Source organism: Ochotona princeps, chromosome 25, assembly GCF_030435755.1.
Source record: "Ochotona princeps isolate mOchPri1 chromosome 25, mOchPri1.hap1, whole genome shotgun sequence".
In the NCBI taxonomy this organism is placed as follows: Eukaryota; Metazoa; Chordata; class Mammalia; order Lagomorpha; family Ochotonidae; genus Ochotona; species Ochotona princeps.
Genome location: NC_080856.1, coordinates 1,784,734 through 1,801,255, shown reverse-complemented (window position 1 = coordinate 1,801,255; position 16,522 = coordinate 1,784,734). Strand labels below are relative to the sequence as shown.

At 55.5% G+C, this 16,522-nt stretch overlaps 1 protein-coding gene across 1 annotated transcript in view; it reads right to left on the bottom strand.

Moving 5' to 3' along the window:
- Window positions 1-1,637: 1,637 nt before the first annotated feature.
- Window positions 1,638-16,522, bottom strand: part of PLXNA4 (plexin A4) — a 302,382-nt gene continuing 287,497 nt past the window's right edge. The window contains exons 26-32 of the mRNA XM_004598181.2: window positions 16,221-16,320; window positions 15,051-15,241; window positions 14,357-14,526; window positions 10,523-10,735; window positions 5,094-5,244; window positions 2,516-2,963; window positions 1,638-2,485 (exon numbers count right to left, since the gene is read on the bottom strand). Of these exons, the coding sequence (XP_004598238.2) occupies window positions 2,868-2,963; window positions 5,094-5,244; window positions 10,523-10,735; window positions 14,357-14,526; window positions 15,051-15,241; window positions 16,221-16,320 (921 nt within the window). The 3' untranslated portion in view covers window positions 1,638-2,485; window positions 2,516-2,867. The remainder of the gene's footprint in view (window positions 2,486-2,515; window positions 2,964-5,093; window positions 5,245-10,522; window positions 10,736-14,356; window positions 14,527-15,050; window positions 15,242-16,220; window positions 16,321-16,522) is intronic.

The window sequence follows — 16,522 nt, the reverse complement described above, 5'->3', positions numbered from 1 at the left end:
ACTCCACCTCCAAGCCCAAGTTTGCACCACTCCCTGATTCTCGGGAGCCTGCATGCCCTCCCAGTGGAGTGGGGAAGGGCCCTCACCCAGGGCAAGGCATCAAGACCAGGTAACGATGCCTGTCGTTGCTCTGAACACCAGGAATCAAAAGGGAAGAAATGGAAGCCCACGAAGGCAGAGCATCTTTGTCGGTGGGGTGGGCTGTGGGCGCTGAGTGGCTGACTTCCTGTTCCCAAGCAGGTCCTAGCAACTGTGGACACCAAAGTGCCAGAAAAAACCACCACATGACTGCCCCAAAGCCTGGCCAGGGAGCCTCATCTGTCCTCTCCCTCCTTCCTGACACGTATGTTTCTCGGACGTGTATGAAATTTTTCTTATAATGAAAATATGGGAATGAAGGTCCTGTACCGACAAAGCAACAATAACAATCAACATCATGAGTAAAAAAATGAAAGCTTCAGTAAAACCATAATAACAGTCTTTTTTTCTGTTTGTTCATTTGTTTCCTTTAGCTGTGCAAAACTTAAAATAAATCAAAATGCACACACTCATATACTCACTCACACCCGCTTCCATCCAGTAAATCTGTGTTAAATATGCCTGTGTCTCTCTCCTCCCCAGCCCGCCCATGTGTAAAACCACGCCTCCCACGCACACAGCATCCGTGGCCTGCCAGGTCCCAGGCTTCTTGGGAGGGACAGGACCATGCACCTCCTGGCTTTCATCTGGCAAAGCCTTTGGTTGACTTTCTCTCCGTCAGACGCGTTTTCCCCCTTCACCTCTTCCTGTTTCTTAGACAGCTTGTGTCTCTGTACCACTTTGTCCTCCACAATGCCGCATGTTGTCCTGCTTGGGGTCACTGCAGTCCAGACCTCGGTAGGAGACCACCCTGATTTCCTATAGACAGCTGACCTCTCCTTTTGCCCACCATTGCTCGGTGTACAGAGCAAGTGTGCCAATGTCCCGAAGTTGCTGCAGGATGAACCGACTGATGAGCACATGGAGAAGGAAGCACTTCAGAATCCTCCCTCACAGGTCAGGAAAGCTTTAGGAGCTCACTGCTTACTCCTGGGGCACGCACACACACACAACCACGCACATGCGTGCACGTACACGCACACTTATTCATCTCCAAAGGAACTAGTACTCTGAAAAGTGCAGGATGCTGGGTAAGCTTTGTGGGGCGCCATGTGGTTCCTCCCCCACGTAGGGCTCCTCTGGAGTGGATGGCAAGATGGCCGTCTTGATGTATGGGGTATGAAAGCAAGGCTGTGGGATCCCAATTCTCAAAGCCACCTTTCACGCCACTCCTTGTCTCCCCGAGGGGGTACAGCAGGAGATCGGACCACCAGGAGTGATTCCTGCTCATGGAAGAGACAGGACCAGAAGGCATCTTGGGTCCCCTACAGGTTCCTAAGACCTTTCAGCGGCATACCTCTCACCATTGTCCTTGCTCACCTGGCCCTTGGCTCTGAGGGCACACTTGCCCAACTGGCACACGCACACAAAAGGCATATCCCCAGATGGAAGGACAGAAGGACCGATGGCTGTCAGGCCAAGGCCACCTCATGTTCCCTCTCACTTCCAGCAAGGCCTGTCTGTCCCGGACATGCCGTGCCAGGCAGTTGAGATTGGCCGGCGTACTTCGGTTTGTCTCGGGGCCCTGTGCTTGTGTACAGTTGTGTCCATGGCTACCGCCGAAGAGATGAGACGGAAGAAGAAACTATAGAGAAAGATGTTGATGAACTAAGTCCCAAGGAGGTCTGGACGGTCCAGTGACAACATCAACTGCATAGCAATGGCACCAGGTTCTGCAGGGGGAACAGGACGTGGGCTGTCCACCCCAGCCTTCTATGCAGTTCCCAGGAGGGATGGCGAGGAGGGAGCCATGGAGATGGCTGGAGGTAGAATCTCCTGGGTGCACGTCCCTTCACATTCCACACTGACCCCTCCAAGGAAGGATGCTGAAGGCAGGTGGAGGCGCTTTCTCTAGACAGCGCTCCAGATTCTGGCATGAACTGCAATCATGACTATGGTCGTAAACATTTGGATTTGGGATTCATGAAAAACAACAGATTATCTTTCTGGAGGAGATGCAGCTCTCTCCGTTTCTCCCTCTGCTGTTAGTTGGGAGTGCCTCATGCTGGAATGTCACTGTCACTCTTTCTCCCACCAGCTGAGCAGATGCTGGTTCCTCAGGACACTCCGAGGGGCTTCACGGAGATTGTAATGGGACAGGAGGTCTCCAGGAGATGACCCAACAGTTGGGAGATGGCCTAGAGGAGCATCTTCCACTGATCCCACATTCCCTGCTCTGGCATCCATGGAAGGTGTGGTTCCTCTTGCAATTGCAAAGCACCAAGATCACTGACTGATCCCTGGGACAAGACACTGTGGGAAAGCGGGTGTATGGTGCTGTCTTCCCAGTGGAGGTAACATTGAGCTCACAGCCTCTTCCCTAGACCAAGATTTGCAGCTGGGCCCTCTCAAAGCGGAAGATGAAGCAACAGCCCACAAACAGCCTCTGTCCATGCTTGGGCCCCATGGCCGGTCAAAGGGGCTAGCTGGCAGGAGCAGTCCTCCACTGGCATCTTGTGGTCAGGTCCCTTAGAAGGATTCTGGCCAGTCCTGGAACCAATGTAGAGTCAGTGACCTGGTCCAGCCTTGTTGACAGAGCAACTGAAAGATGGGGGAGTCAGGAAGGAGGGAGAGATGCGACGTGGGGGTGAGGGGAGAGAGAGGGGCAGCGCTGCCCGGGGGGATGCTGCTGATGCCAGTCGGACTTGCACTTGGTAAAGATGATAATCTAGACTGAGGCACGGCTTGGTGTGTCCCTCCCTCCAGGGTGGCCCTGGAAAGGACGGTTCTCAGCTGTCTAAGCTCAGGAGGGCCATGACTTGCTCTAGTTTGTAGGCCAACTTCTGCTTCCCACACTGGTCATCATGGTCTAGAGGTCCCAGAATCTGTGCAAAGACAAGAGCAGGGAGGTTACTACTTGTGAGCACGGGTCTGTGTTCATAGGGCACAACCACACACACATACACACACTGTGGAAGACACACCACCTGCAGAGGGCTTGTTGGGCAAGCAGGCAGTGTGGGCATGCAGTGTGAGCACCCAGCTGGCAAGCAGCAAAGATGCCAACACACGCAGCACCATGTCCGACCAAACACAGGTGTCTACTGCCCACAGTTAACAGCCAACATAGGGCACCACTTTGTTGATGACGTCTGTGTATAGACACCACAGTAACTTGCAGGGGAAACAGCATGTGGCTTCCCTTCCAATGAGGCTGGGATTTATGGATCTAGGAGTCCCATCCTTCCTTTCCTTTAGCTCCTTTTATTTACAAACTGGGAAGCTCATTTGTTTAACATTGTTGTGAAAAAAATACTTCTTAAAGAGTAAGAGCACAGCTCTTCTGGTTATTAACCCTGAGCATAGGTCTGCTGTGCCTTTTCTGAGATCAGATGATCGGTGAGTGCATGTGCAAATGTCTTAGAATTCCGCAAGACCCGGGGACGTGGCTGAGTGGTGGCTATGCCAGTCTCTGCCTGGGAGATCTAGGGCGAAGCAGACCAAGTCTTTGAATCCACATTCTCTTTTCTAGACGCTTAGGCCTTCCCTATCCATCCAAGCCTGATCTGATGGAGGGAGCACACGTAGGAGTGCACTTAGTACAATGCCTGCTTCATGGGAAGCACACGACCAATGGCTGGAATCAACTGGCAGTGGAGACTGGGTGGGTGCAGAGGCAGGGAAGGGAGGGAAGGCGGAAGCCACAGGCTCAAAGGAGGCTCCTTGAATTTTGGATTTCACAACAGCGTTTATGTATTTCTAATCATTAAATTTAACGTAGAGTTGCCCACTTCTGAGCTGGCCAAGATCTGGCATTTTGGGGCACCCCTGGTATAATGATGGGAACATTTTAAAAGCAAGAGCAGACAAGTGTGATTGGAGGTAGAAGGTTCCTTCCAGGGTAAGCTGGCTGCAAGCTGTGGCACCTTCTCCATTAGCCTCCTTGGCTTGCCCTGACCTGCAGTGCTGGCCTGCAGACTGACATCAAGGAAGCCTTTCCCTCTAAGACTCCCACTGGCCCTTCCTGACTTGAGGGCCACAGAATGATGCCGTCCACGGAGTGGACTCCCACAGCTGATTCTTGAGTCTTGAGTTCATAGTCCATCCTTGGGTTATGAGGCTGTGACCAAGTAGACAGTGCAGGACTCTCCTGTTCCTACTGCTCCAAGGAGGGCTGGCTTGGATGCCAGGGACCTGGATTCTGCACCCACTTGCTCTATGGCAGCATGGCCAAGAAAACTCCCACAGAAACGTTGTACTGGCCAGGAGAATTAGGGTCTATCGTAGCAATTTCCTCCAGGAGGGGCTTTCTCTTTATCAAGAGAAGGAAAAGCAGAGTTTCTTCTGTTCTGTTCTTAGCTGAATTTTATTAACTTTGATTGTGCTCTACCACATCCTGTTCTATTCCACACCAAGCTCCACCAAACCATACGGCTTGCTCGTGGAAGCAGGGCAGTGCTTGCTGAAAGATTAAATCAGCGGGCTGACATGGTCATGTGGCAGGCTAAGCCACCATAGCTCTTTTATTTGTTATCCAGCTCCCTGCTGAGGAACCTGGAAAAGCAGCAAAGGACGGCTCAAGTCCTTGGGTCCTGCACCCACGTGGGAGACTGGAAGGAGGCTCTTGGCTCGCAACTTTGGTCTAGCCCACCCCCAGCCACTGTATCCGTTTCAGGAGCTGAAGGCCAGGGCCAGTGCGCTAGCAGATGGGCTCTCTCTGTGCATAATTCTTTCAAAATAAATAAGATACATCTTTAAACATAAAATCAGAAAATGGAAAAGTGGAAATACTGGAGAGAGTGGATTAAAAACAAACATAAAAGAAGCAGATCTTTGTGTCTGAGGAGAGTGAAGCACAGAGCTGTAGGGTGGAGCATTTCACAGTATTCACTCCCTGTGTCCTGCCTGGTAGACTGTCCTCTGGGCAGAGTGGGTCGGATGTCCTTGCACCTGGTGGCATGAAGCTGCCTCCCACCTCCGCGCCCTGCGCCCCAGGGCCCGAGCAGGCGGCCCACCTCCTCACTGTATTTGCCCACGTAGGAGAAGATCTCAGAGAGGGCGCTCATGGCGTTGAACTCGTTCATGTGCATCCTCGACTGCTCAGCCAGGTATGCGTTCATGTCCTGGTCGCTGATGGCCGGCATCTTCCCGATGTCCGAGTAATACCTGCCGAGGGGCGGGAAAGGGGAGACGCTGCAGTCATGAGCTTGGAGTGGCTAGGAGAGACAGGCCTCCCAGCGCCATGTCTGTGGGCCACAGACCCAACCTGCGCTGCAGGGAGGGGGCATCTGAGCTGAGATGCCTGGGCTCCTGGGGTAGCTGCAGCTGCAGAAGACGCACAAGGCAGGGTCACCAAGGCACCACCGCGGGGTGGACACAGGCCTCAGCCATCCACCCTGCCCCTAGTCAGGGGCCCAGTCAGACTCATGCCCCTTTAATACCTCATTCCCCAGACACGGGAGGTGTCTTCCTGCAGGGCCAGGGCTCCTCCTGATACCTCTGCTTTCCCTCTGGGTGGAGGGGTGTTAGAGGGAGGGGGCGGGGCCGGGGGCTGCGGGGGAGAAAGGCTGGCATAGAGCAATCAATCTCTGTCACTTGCAGCTGTGCACTGCTGTCAACTGCTTAATTAGATGCCAGCATTTACATTTTTAATTTCTGTAATTTGACATTTTATGCACTAACCCCCGGCACCCCCTGCCAGAGGGGAGTGGTGTGGTTTCCTAATGAGGAACCGGAAGGCCTCTGGCCCCACAAAGATGGCCCCTTCCATCCTCTCCTACGCTCTTTCAGGCTCATGGGTGGCATGGGAGAGCACCCACTCAGACCAGAGCAGGCCCTGCGCAGGGCGGGGAAGCTGCCAGCAGCGGGGATAAACGGCCGGCAAGGCACTGGGCACCAAGGTAGTGGGTAGGCACTCCTCTTGGCATTGGAACGGTGCCGGCGCCAGTCTCCGGGCTTGGCCAGAGAAACACTAGGGTCTATCCTTAGAGGCCTCAGGACAGTCCCACTCCATTCCTTGGCCCCATGCCTTTTCCAGCCTCTCAGCCCTGGGCCCTTTTGCACTGGTGCCTGGCAGTGAGGTGAGGGGTGGCACTCCTGAGCTGTGCCCACCACACGTGCAAGGGCCTGCAATGCAGCGATGCCCATGCTGTCCCAGGGAGCAGTTTCTGCAGGTGCAGACCAGGATGGCCACTCTGCCCTGACCCAGAGCCCACTGGGTCCAGATCTGTCCTGGCATCTGGAACCAGGGAAAAGCAGGTAGAGAGAAAGCCTCCCTTGGGAAGGCTGGTGGGAAACGCCACACAGCAGACACCAGATGCAATGCCAGGCCCTCTGCAGGACACACAGAATTTTGGCTGGTTGGAGTTGGGGTGGGGGGTGAATCCCAGCATATGATATGCTGTTGAGATGAGTGACGGGCAACAGACTAAAATCTCACGAGGTGGCCTTTCTCAGAGGCCTGGACTTTCCCCAGGCTGTGATGGCCCAGGCCCTCAGAGGTCATCACAGTCCTGGTCCTCCACCTTCAGCCGTTCAGCTCAGCTCCAGAACCCTCACAGCGGAAGGCTCCCTGGTTCCCAGACCTGCTTCACTTGGGTTCCTTTGCCGCATGCCTTCCAGGTCTGCGGCCCATCCCCAAACACGCCCCGCAAGCCGCCACACCTGCTGGGTGATTTAGTGACCTCCCGGGCGCAAAGTTTTGAGCAAGAGCTTCAATTCATTGCCACCGTTCCCTGGATGCCATAAATGCCAGCATTCTGTTTTACAGAGCAAGACCTGTAGGTTCAGTCGTGGCTCCTAACCTTGCCATTTGCAGGAGATTTGTGTCATTGTCCCCTCAAGGGCCAGGCGCCTACCAAGAGCAGCTGTCTGCCCAGTGAAACTTACGCGCAGGAAGCCTTAGGGGTGGGCAAGGTTAACACCACATCCAACAGCCAATCATGAGGCTTCCATAACAGCTGCGGCTAGAGTCCCACTCTGTGCCTACAGACCTGCAAACTACCGGAGCCTCTGCGCAGGGGTTCCCAGAAAGAGGACAGTCATTGGGGTTCCTGGGTGGCTCCCGGAGCCCATGAGCGCCACAGCTAGGATGCTGTCTCAAGATGAAGGCAGCCTCCTCGCCTCTTAGCCAATAGCAGATGCTCAGCACTTGGTCCCCTCACTTGAGGCTCTCCTTGAGGTGGGGCCCTGGAAGCCCAGGCCCAATTTATCCAAGGGGAATATTTACAAAGCAGGTGTGTGAGAGAGAGAGAGAGGAAGACGGCGGGGCTGTGCCTGGAGCTGAGGGACCCTCTGCCACACCCAGCACACCCTCAGCAGTGCCCTGCATTCCCTGACAGTGAGGCCAGGTCCACGTGCAGCAGCCCTTGCACTGAGAGGGCTGGCCTGGCTCGGTGCATCTCAGTGGCCATGCACTGTCCACAGATGGGCTGACCACAGGGTCTAGCTTGGGTAATAGCCCCACGTCCTCACAGATGGGAGGCTTGGAGACGTGCTCGCTTTCTCATTGTTTTCCATTCCAGCCCTGCCTCTCTGTGGGGCTCTGCTGTTGCCCTGGCCACACCCACACCTAACCTCAGGGCTCTGCCAGGCCCACCCACCCGAGCCAGCATCCCGAACCTGCTGCCCTGTGTGGCACCCTCCTTGACCCTGCTGCACTGGCCTCTGGCCAGACTCAGCTGAGACGTTTCATGATGGGCAGACGCCAATCAACCCATGTCAAAGAACTTCCCACACAGGCTCCCATCAGCGGGCTAAGTGGTGACAGCTGGCTTCCGTGAGATTTCTGCCTTTCTTCACAAGGGACTGGTGCTCTCCAAGTCATCCCCTCCCCACCCCCAAGACCCTCCTAAGCTGGCCAAAGCCCGGCAGGTGGAAGGCTGGCTTTATCCAGCTCCGTAGCTGAGTTTGCTCACGTAGGTAAGATGCCAGCACCCTTGGGGGCTTGGCATCAGTACTGGGGGGCTGCTCCAAAGACAAGGTCTCGGGTGGATTTTCCACTGTTGACCACCTGCAGTGATGTTGGCAGGAACCGCAGGCCCACATTGGGTGGTGTGGCCTCTGCCTTTGGGAGAGCCTCCGAACGACAAGGGAGGTGGTCTCTGATGGGAAGGGTGTTGGCGCCCCCATCCAAAACCTCCAAGCAAAGTGAAGGCTGTTTTGATCCTGGCGCTCTGATGTGCCCAGCTCCTGCATGTTGAGGTGCCGCAGGGGAGTCCTTTCCTATGACAACCACTAGCTCATCACTCTGGACCCGGTGCCTCAGGGCCTGGATCACAGCACCCCTCCCCCTTTCCACTGTTACAGCTCACAGGGCCTTCTGGGCACCTGCTGGTGTTTTCCTCCACCAGCGAGCCTGAGGAAAGGATGGAGTCTGATGTATCCCACGTGCCCAATAGAACCGTGATGAAGATCATTAGTGTCTGGCCCTGGATTAATGCATACGTTAATGACATGTCTATAGCTCCCCTGCATTGCTCCCAGGGCGCCCTGCCACAGTTTTATGTCTGAATGGACTGTTTCCTTAGGAAGCATATTTAAGCACTTAAAATTCGTAGCCCTTCTCACACCATGACACATGTGATGGATGGCATTTAAGCGTGTGATACCCCCGGCCCAGTCCCAGGGGCCAGCTGTGACTTCACTCCTTTCCTACATTGGGAAGCCAGCTGACATGGGAAGAGGGAGGCCAGTGTTGCCACAGGGAGAGCCATGAAAATTCCAAGTTGAAACCAGACAGCACTGCCAAGTGACATGAACTGCACCACTATTGGTAAAATTACAACCGGTCATGAGACGGGTCATGTTCTGAATGACAACATTATTGACTGCTGTCCTGCGAGATAAATGTAGAAGATAGCTGTTAATGGGAAACAGAGAGGGTCTCCCCATTTGTGTAGATTAGACCACAGGCAGAAGCCAGCAAGGTTTAGTAGAGGTAGTGAAGACTGAGGCGGTTTGGGCGACAGACATGGGTATCACCAGGAGTTTAGAATGGAGCAGGAGTGAGGGTGCGAGTATGAGGAAGGATGGTGAGGAGGAAGGATGGGAGGATGGGGTGATGGTAAGGTGATGGAGGATAGAGAGTGGGTGGAGACGGAGATGAGGTGGGGAAGGTGGGGCAAGGGTGGGAAGGCTGGATGAGCAGGTGTGATGGGTGAGAGCACAGACAGGGAGGTGGGCGGGTAACCCACCTAACGATGGGGATGTGGAGGAGGACTGGTGAGGAATGGGAGGATGAATTAGAGGATAAAGAACTTTCTGGACTATGAAAGTGCTGACTGAAGCATGAGTGCTATTTACCATAAAGTCCTAGCCTGTACTCACCTCTTTCACCAGCCTTGAAGAGCAGCAGCCCCGGTCAACCCCGTTTCTCAGCTCTGACCATATGCAAGGCCCCCAAAATGTGAGAAAAGCATGGCCTCCTGCAACAGGTCACTCAGTGCGAGTCCCTGGCAGCTCAGGCAGCAGGGCAGCGCACTCCCCTCCAGGGCACTGGAGGCAGCCATTCATTCTGGAGGGGCAGCTGGGGACCAGGCTGTGGACCCTGAGGAGAGTGCTCTAGTTTCCCTTCCTTCCACGGAGCTAGGCAGGCTTTAGCAGCCTCCCGGGGCTGAGAGGGGCATCACTGGTTCATCACCAGCTGAAGGAGCACTCGGCTTCATGGACCCTCCCACCAGAATCAGCAGAGGAAGGGGCTAGAGCCTCACAAGGGAAACAATGCCATTCCTGAGTGACCTGGTGCCTGCTGAGCGGGGAGGCAGTTGAGCGCCTCGCAGGATAACCACAGAGCCCGCAGCAGCGCCTTGCCCTGAGCTCGCCCAGCTCCCCGGTGAGAGCCCTTTAGTTCAGCAGCGGTCAGCTTCACTCCAGCAGAGCCAGCCCTGCAGACATCAATGTGTTCACACCCCCTCCCTCATGAGCCTGTCCCTTCTCACCTGCCTGGTCTCCATCAGGGATGCCCAGAAGCCCTGTAACCTCCTGTGGGAGGCACAGGAGTGACCCACAGCAATGATGACCGTTGGAACACAGGGACGGCCAGACAGACAGGAGAGTTGGCAGTGTGCCTCCAGCCTCTCTTTGACTAAAGGTCATTCCATCCCTTGGAACCCTATTATTTCAGACTGTGTGTGCATGTATGTTCCACGCATGTGGATGCCTGCTTGCATATTGAAATGCATGCTTTGTTTGGTTGGGGATTACAGCAAGGAACAAGGCTCCCCCAGCACCAAGCTCTGGGGCCTCCAGCACAAGGAGGCATATCCCAGCTGTGACTGCGGGCCCAAATCCTAGTCTTATTTCAGTGATGTTTCTATAACATGACCGACAGGGGTCATGGCATGTGAGATGAGGCTTTGAGAATGACAAGCTGCAAGGGCAGGGGGCCTCTCTCGGGTGCTTATCCAGCCAAGGGCTCTCATGCAGCTCCCTGGCCAGCACTCACCTTTCCACCCAGTTCTTGTAGCTGGGGATATCCTTGGCGTACAGCAGCTTGTTGGAGGGCGAATCCTTGCCCAGCCGGTGCTCCGATGTGGAGCAGGAGTCCATGAAGGTCTGAGCCACCACAGACAGGCAGGCGTCCGTGATGCTATTCTTGTGGATGTCGAACACGAACTGTGGGTTCTTGATCATGTTGACCCAGAACCGCAGGGGCAAACTGTGGGAAGAGAGAAGGAAGATAGTCCAGGAGAGGACTTGGAGACTCAACACTGCTTAAGAACGCTCTCTAGACCAGAACATGGAGTGTTTAAAAAGAGACCAAAGGAGGCTGCCTTGCCAGAGGCACATGGGTGGGCTGAGCTGTGAAGCATGTCTGAGCCTTCCCAAGCCCAGTGAGGCTCAAAGGTAAAGGGTGGAGGCTGTGCTACAGCAGCGGACTCAGCACAGAGAGAAGGATCATGCCTTGTCGTAGGGCCACTGAGGCACTGTACCTGCTGCTAGAACGGTCACCGGGCACGGCGAGACCCCTGGCATCTGCTGCAGGTGAGGAGGGTTGGGGAGCACACCGTCCTCCCCTCTGCTCCTGTTGCCTTGCCCGGCCGCCACATCTCCCAACATTTTATTGCTGTTTGGCAGCCCTTCTCACTGTTGCAATAGCTACAACACTGGTATGCTCCTGGCTTGCCTCTTAGATAGTCAACTCTTTGAACTCCAGTATTTCCAAAATAGGGTGCGATAGTTCTGTACTTGTTAAATAAGCCAGCAGCCAGTATGTGCAAAGAGCACACATTATAAACAACGGTGAGCCCAACAGGCAAGATTGCCACTCCACCAATCGACAACTGGGTGCCTGCACGTGTGCAGTTCAGGGCTCAGTGTTGTGCCCCAATGTGTGCTGGCTGGTGCTTCATCATGGGAAGTCCATGGAAACAACAGGCATGCACCCTCGGGTGGCTCAGGGAGTCCCAATACCAAAAGGTGGGAGTCAGTGCAGCGGCCCCTGCTCCCCAAGGGGAGACTTGGAGCCAGGCCCTGGGGTTGAGGGATGCCAAGCTTCCTGCTGTGAGGTCTGCCCTACACCTCCCTAGTTTTCCAGGACTGCCGTCTGGAACATCCGCCCTGGAACTCCACAATTCCTGCCCTGGCTGCTTCCCCCCACCCGCCTCTGCCTCCAGCAGCTGATGATGGCAGGTACATCACACAGGGAAGCTACAAGGCACCCCAGGCTACAGCCGAATGAAATATTAACATATTATTAACAAGAGTGGTGCACTAAGCTCTGCCTGATTGCAGCCACTCAGGTTAAATGAGCAGGAGGTTGGTTTAAAACAGAAAAGGTGGGGTGAAGGGGGTGGGGAGAGAGTGAGTTACACCTTGGGCCAGGAATGAAAAATCCACCCTTTTTGCATCAGGGACAATGAATTCCAAGTCAACAGGCAGATCTCATCTTTGCTGAATGAACCACTAACTAGTACTCACACAGGCCAGGGTCAGGGAAAGAGGTCTGGGGAGAGAGTCGAATGTCTGCTGCAATCTACTGCCCAGGGGCCCCGGCAGCTGAACCTGGACTTTCTGTGGCCACAGCAGAGCGTTGGAAGAGCACACGAGTTGCGGTGCAGTGGGCTTAGCAGCTGCCTGCAATGCAGGCAGCCCATGTTAGAGCACTAATTTGAGGCCTCGCTACCCTGCTTCTGATCCAGCTCCCTGCTAATGCTCCTGGGAAAGCAGCAGATGCCATGCCAGGCATCCCTGACGCGCTGATGGAATTCTGTTGTGGGTAGGCAGCTAGCTCAGGGTCACAAGCTTCCCACCCCCCACCTGTGTGGTCCCTCCTGCCCACCTGTGACGCTCACCTATCATCATCTGGAACCTGTATTGCAGTGTTGCATAATCATGCCCCCCGCAAACCCCCATAGAGGCCCATGGTAGGGAGAGGCTCTCTCTCTTGGCCTTGTGCTCTGTCACTCTGGCACTCAGACTCTCAGCCTCCCCAGTGCCCACCTGCTCTCTGGCTTCCTGCGGACAGACTCTGAGGACAGCATGGCCCCTGGATGTCTGTATTCCTTACTCTCTGTTCATTGCTTGGGCTTGACAGTAAAGCTGCTAATGCTAAGATCTTTGTATTTCTACTTTGTGTACTTTCAAGAGTTCCAGGAGAGGTGAGGCCTAGCAGTGATGGAATGTGGGCAGAGAAGCCAGGGGACGGTGAACATCTGCAGCTTTGTAAGTGTGTCCAGGCTGTTTGCTGCATGTCTCTTAGGATAGCTTCTATTGCTGGAGAAGCTGGGATATAGGTTTTTGATTTAACAGGTGGACTTCAGGGCAATGACCATTTGCTCCTCATGGAGTTTTGATTTTGACTGGATAATCACATAAACTTGTCATTTGTCACTTTCTACCGGGCCCTGCTATCACCAAGCTTGGCTCATAAAGACTCCTTTATAAACCCTAGGCTTGTTTGGTGTGATCTTGCTTGCACCCTGCAATGATTCCAGGCTCTTGACTTTGGCCTACAAGTAAGCCAGGGGATGAAAGCTCTCTCCTTCTATGCCACTCTTTCAATAAATAAATAAATCTTTGAAAAGAAATGAATACATAAAAAGCATCTGACTCCATGCTAGGAACACACAGCACCCCCGGTGGCCATGCCCCAGCAGGACAGGCAGAAAGCAGACGGCTTAGAGCTAGGCCAAGTGAGGCTCTGTGTTGGGCCACTGAGGGATGGCTTGGGGACCAAGAGGAGTCTGGGCAGAGATCGCCTGCATCCTCAAGGCTGGGGATATTCAGGGGCAGGTAGAAGCAGGGAGACACAAGTAGCTGGTGAGTCTTGGAAGAACCCTGGGGAAAGAAGGAAATACCACTTCCCAGAGGGGTGGGCATCAGAAGGCAGCAGGTGGCCCATAGGACTTCAGATGGAGGGCACAGGAACCCCAGGAACCCAGGGTTCAGGACTGGTTGTCTGGTGTCTGGCTGTGCCCTGGGGCTGTGCTGGTCTTTGCAGGAGCAGGCCCTGGGTCATGGACTCAACTACCTTGGACAACGGCCCTGGAGGAGAGCAACCTGGGCCAGGCGACACATGCAGGCAGGCAACCGTGGAAGCGACACAGTTACTTATAAACCCACTTCAATGCAGCAGTGGCCTTGTGGGTCCTGCTTCCTTTCAGTAGCTCCCAAGCCCCAGCCAGTGCCAAGTCCAGTGACAAGTGCCGAATGCTGATGTCTGACCTTGCAGTGGCAGCCCGAGAGACGAACCGCACAGCACTGAGACAAAAGGATGGTGGAGCAGAAAGGAGAGAGGGTGTCATGGCAGAGAACACTAGAGTGACAGGCTCAGAGGCACATGGCGGGGCCAGGGGCACACCTCCCATCCAGCGGTTGGGAAAGGAGCTGTGACATGAACACAGCATGCCGGGTACACTTCTTAACTTGGCTGTGAGTGGCTATCAGATGTCACCCCATCCCATAAGAACAGAGTGTGTCTTCAACCCTGGCTCGTGTCTGCACGTGGCTGGCTAACCTTGTCTCCTACTATCTGCGGGCTCATGGAGAACAGAGGCTATGCTTTTCAGTGCCCAGGTGGCATCTTCATGGGAAAGTGGCCTGCTGGGACACTGGCTCATCTACCCGACTCAGCGCTGATGGTGCCTGGGGAGTTGATGACAGACAGAAAGGTACAGGCGCCTTTGACCAGAAGGAAGCAAGAGAGGAAGCGAGCAGGGCAATGTGACAGGCAAGGCTGAGCAGTGCCGAGGGAGGAGCCTGCCCCTGGCTGCACTGGCGGGATGCTCAGCCACCCAACGCCCCCCACCCTGCCCCAGAACCCCCTCCTGCCACTCACCAGTTGCTCTTCCAGGTGTGGCGCACGTGCGGGTCATGAATGCCGTGCTTATCAGCCTGCTCGTCCAGGAAGTCAAACATGTACTTGATGGCCAGGGGCAGGGCAGAGCCCCGGTGGGCTGTGCTGAAGATGGTCTCAAACAAGTCATCCACAAACTTCTGCAGCGTGCCCTGGGGAAGGGGCCGCACCCTCTGAGTGTGGGCTTCCGGTGAGGGGGAGTCCTGACTGGTCAGCATCCCTGCCCTCACCCTCTGTCCACTATAAGTCTTCCAGGCCTCCTGCTGCTCGCAGACTGCCGACTGACTCAAGCGCTTTGCACTGATGCTAACAGACATGTGGAGGGAAGGCGGGGAAACTGGGCAGGGAACATCCCCCAAAGCTAGGATCACAGACGGTGCCTAGGAGGTTGCTACTGGAACCCCAGGCTGTGAGTGCCCACCCCAAGAAGAAGCCCACCCTTCCACACAGCACAGCAGAAGGACACGGGGTAGGGAGGTTGTGGGCTGAGCAGTGAGAAGGCACAGGGAGAGGACGGGGTCACAGAGCCTGGCAGCTGGGTGCGTCTGGCCTGCAGCACCGGGGTGGGAGGCCTCCTGGGGCTGGTCCTGGGTGGTGGACAGGACGGGGACCAGCTAGGGAGCTCCCAGCATGGTGAGTGGTTGGGTGCAGGCCTTGCAGGCCTCCGCTGGGGTACCTTGGTGGCCAGCAACCGTGTCAGGTAGATCTCAGACACCATCTTGCTGCCCCGGTCTCCCTCCTTCTGGTCCCCGTGTTCATGGTTCTTCACCAGGTGCCACAGCTTCACCCCGCTCTCCAGCTCGGGGGTGATCATGGGTGTCCGGGAGCGGAGGCTGTCGGGGCTGCCCGTGTACCGGATCATGTTTTCTGCCAATGCAAGGATGGTTCCAGCCCGTGAGAGAGCTGGTGGTGCAGCCCTGGCTGGTATGAACCACAGTAACTGCTGTCGGACTCTCCCTGCAACCTGCCCTGGATTTGGTACAACCCCCTCCACCACCTCCAGGAAGCCCACCGAGGCTGACCTTGCCCACCCATTGCCTGTGCTTGGCATGGCATCAACCCTGAGTGACTCACTCTGCAGACATGGCAGCTTGCTCTGCCTTTGCCCTTTCCTACTCAGCATTCTCGACTCGTGGCAGGATGTGTTCCATGTCTCCGGCTGAGTACACATGAGAGAGCAGGTGGGCCATGCGCCTGAATGAAGGGTGCCAGTTGCACAGGGACAGGGTACACTGTCCTCCTCTCTGGCCTGGGCCCACCCTCCTGCCTTGTCAGCTGAGCCTGCCAGGTGTGACAGAGGACCTAGCAGGTGCAGGGGATTCAGTCCAACCTTGCGCTGTGTGCGCTGGGCAGGCCCTGGACTGCGACGACTGTTTCCGTCTGCTTTGCCGGGAGGAAAGCCGAAGCTTACCACGGTCAGGGGACTGGCCCAGAAGCACACAGGTGGCAGCCAGACAGCGTGACTCACGGTCACCACACCCCAGCCCTCATGGCTCCAGGTCCTCCCCAGGCCCCATCGCCAGCGTCACGGCAGTGTGACCTTTACCGCTCCTTCAGCCTCTCTACGTCTGGGTGATAATTTCCTAATCTGCATAATAGCAGGAAATAATCATTATTTAATTCGCTGGATTGTTATGAACCTGATGTGAGATAATGAGCACAGCGGAAGGGAGATGCTGCTCCCAGACTCTAGGAGGCACGCACAGGGTAGGAGGGTAGGCGTCCCTGCCTGCTGCAGCCAGGAGCCCTCGCCCAGTGCAGCTTTCTCGGCAGCTGCATGGCCAGGCGGACAGCAGCTGCCAAGGACAGTCTCACCCCCACCCAGGACATGCAGGGAGCTCTTTACCATATTTGCTTGCTGAGGTCCTGGAGACGGTGGAGTTGTTCACTGCATTGTAGGCTGTCACCTGCTTGGACACCAACGCCACCACAGAACCATCTGGCACCTGCAGGGAAGGGGCATCTCAGGGTCTGGGCCCAGCAAGGCAGGGCAAGTGGGGACTCACTTGGTTCTATGGGGTAGCTGATGTCTTGCCAGAGAGACGGAGGACTAAGGGTGGGAACCATGCTTGCTGGCATCCAATCTGCAAAGACAGCAGGGTGACTGCTGGCGGAGTTGGGGGAGCTCTGTTTCTCTTGAGCGGGCGG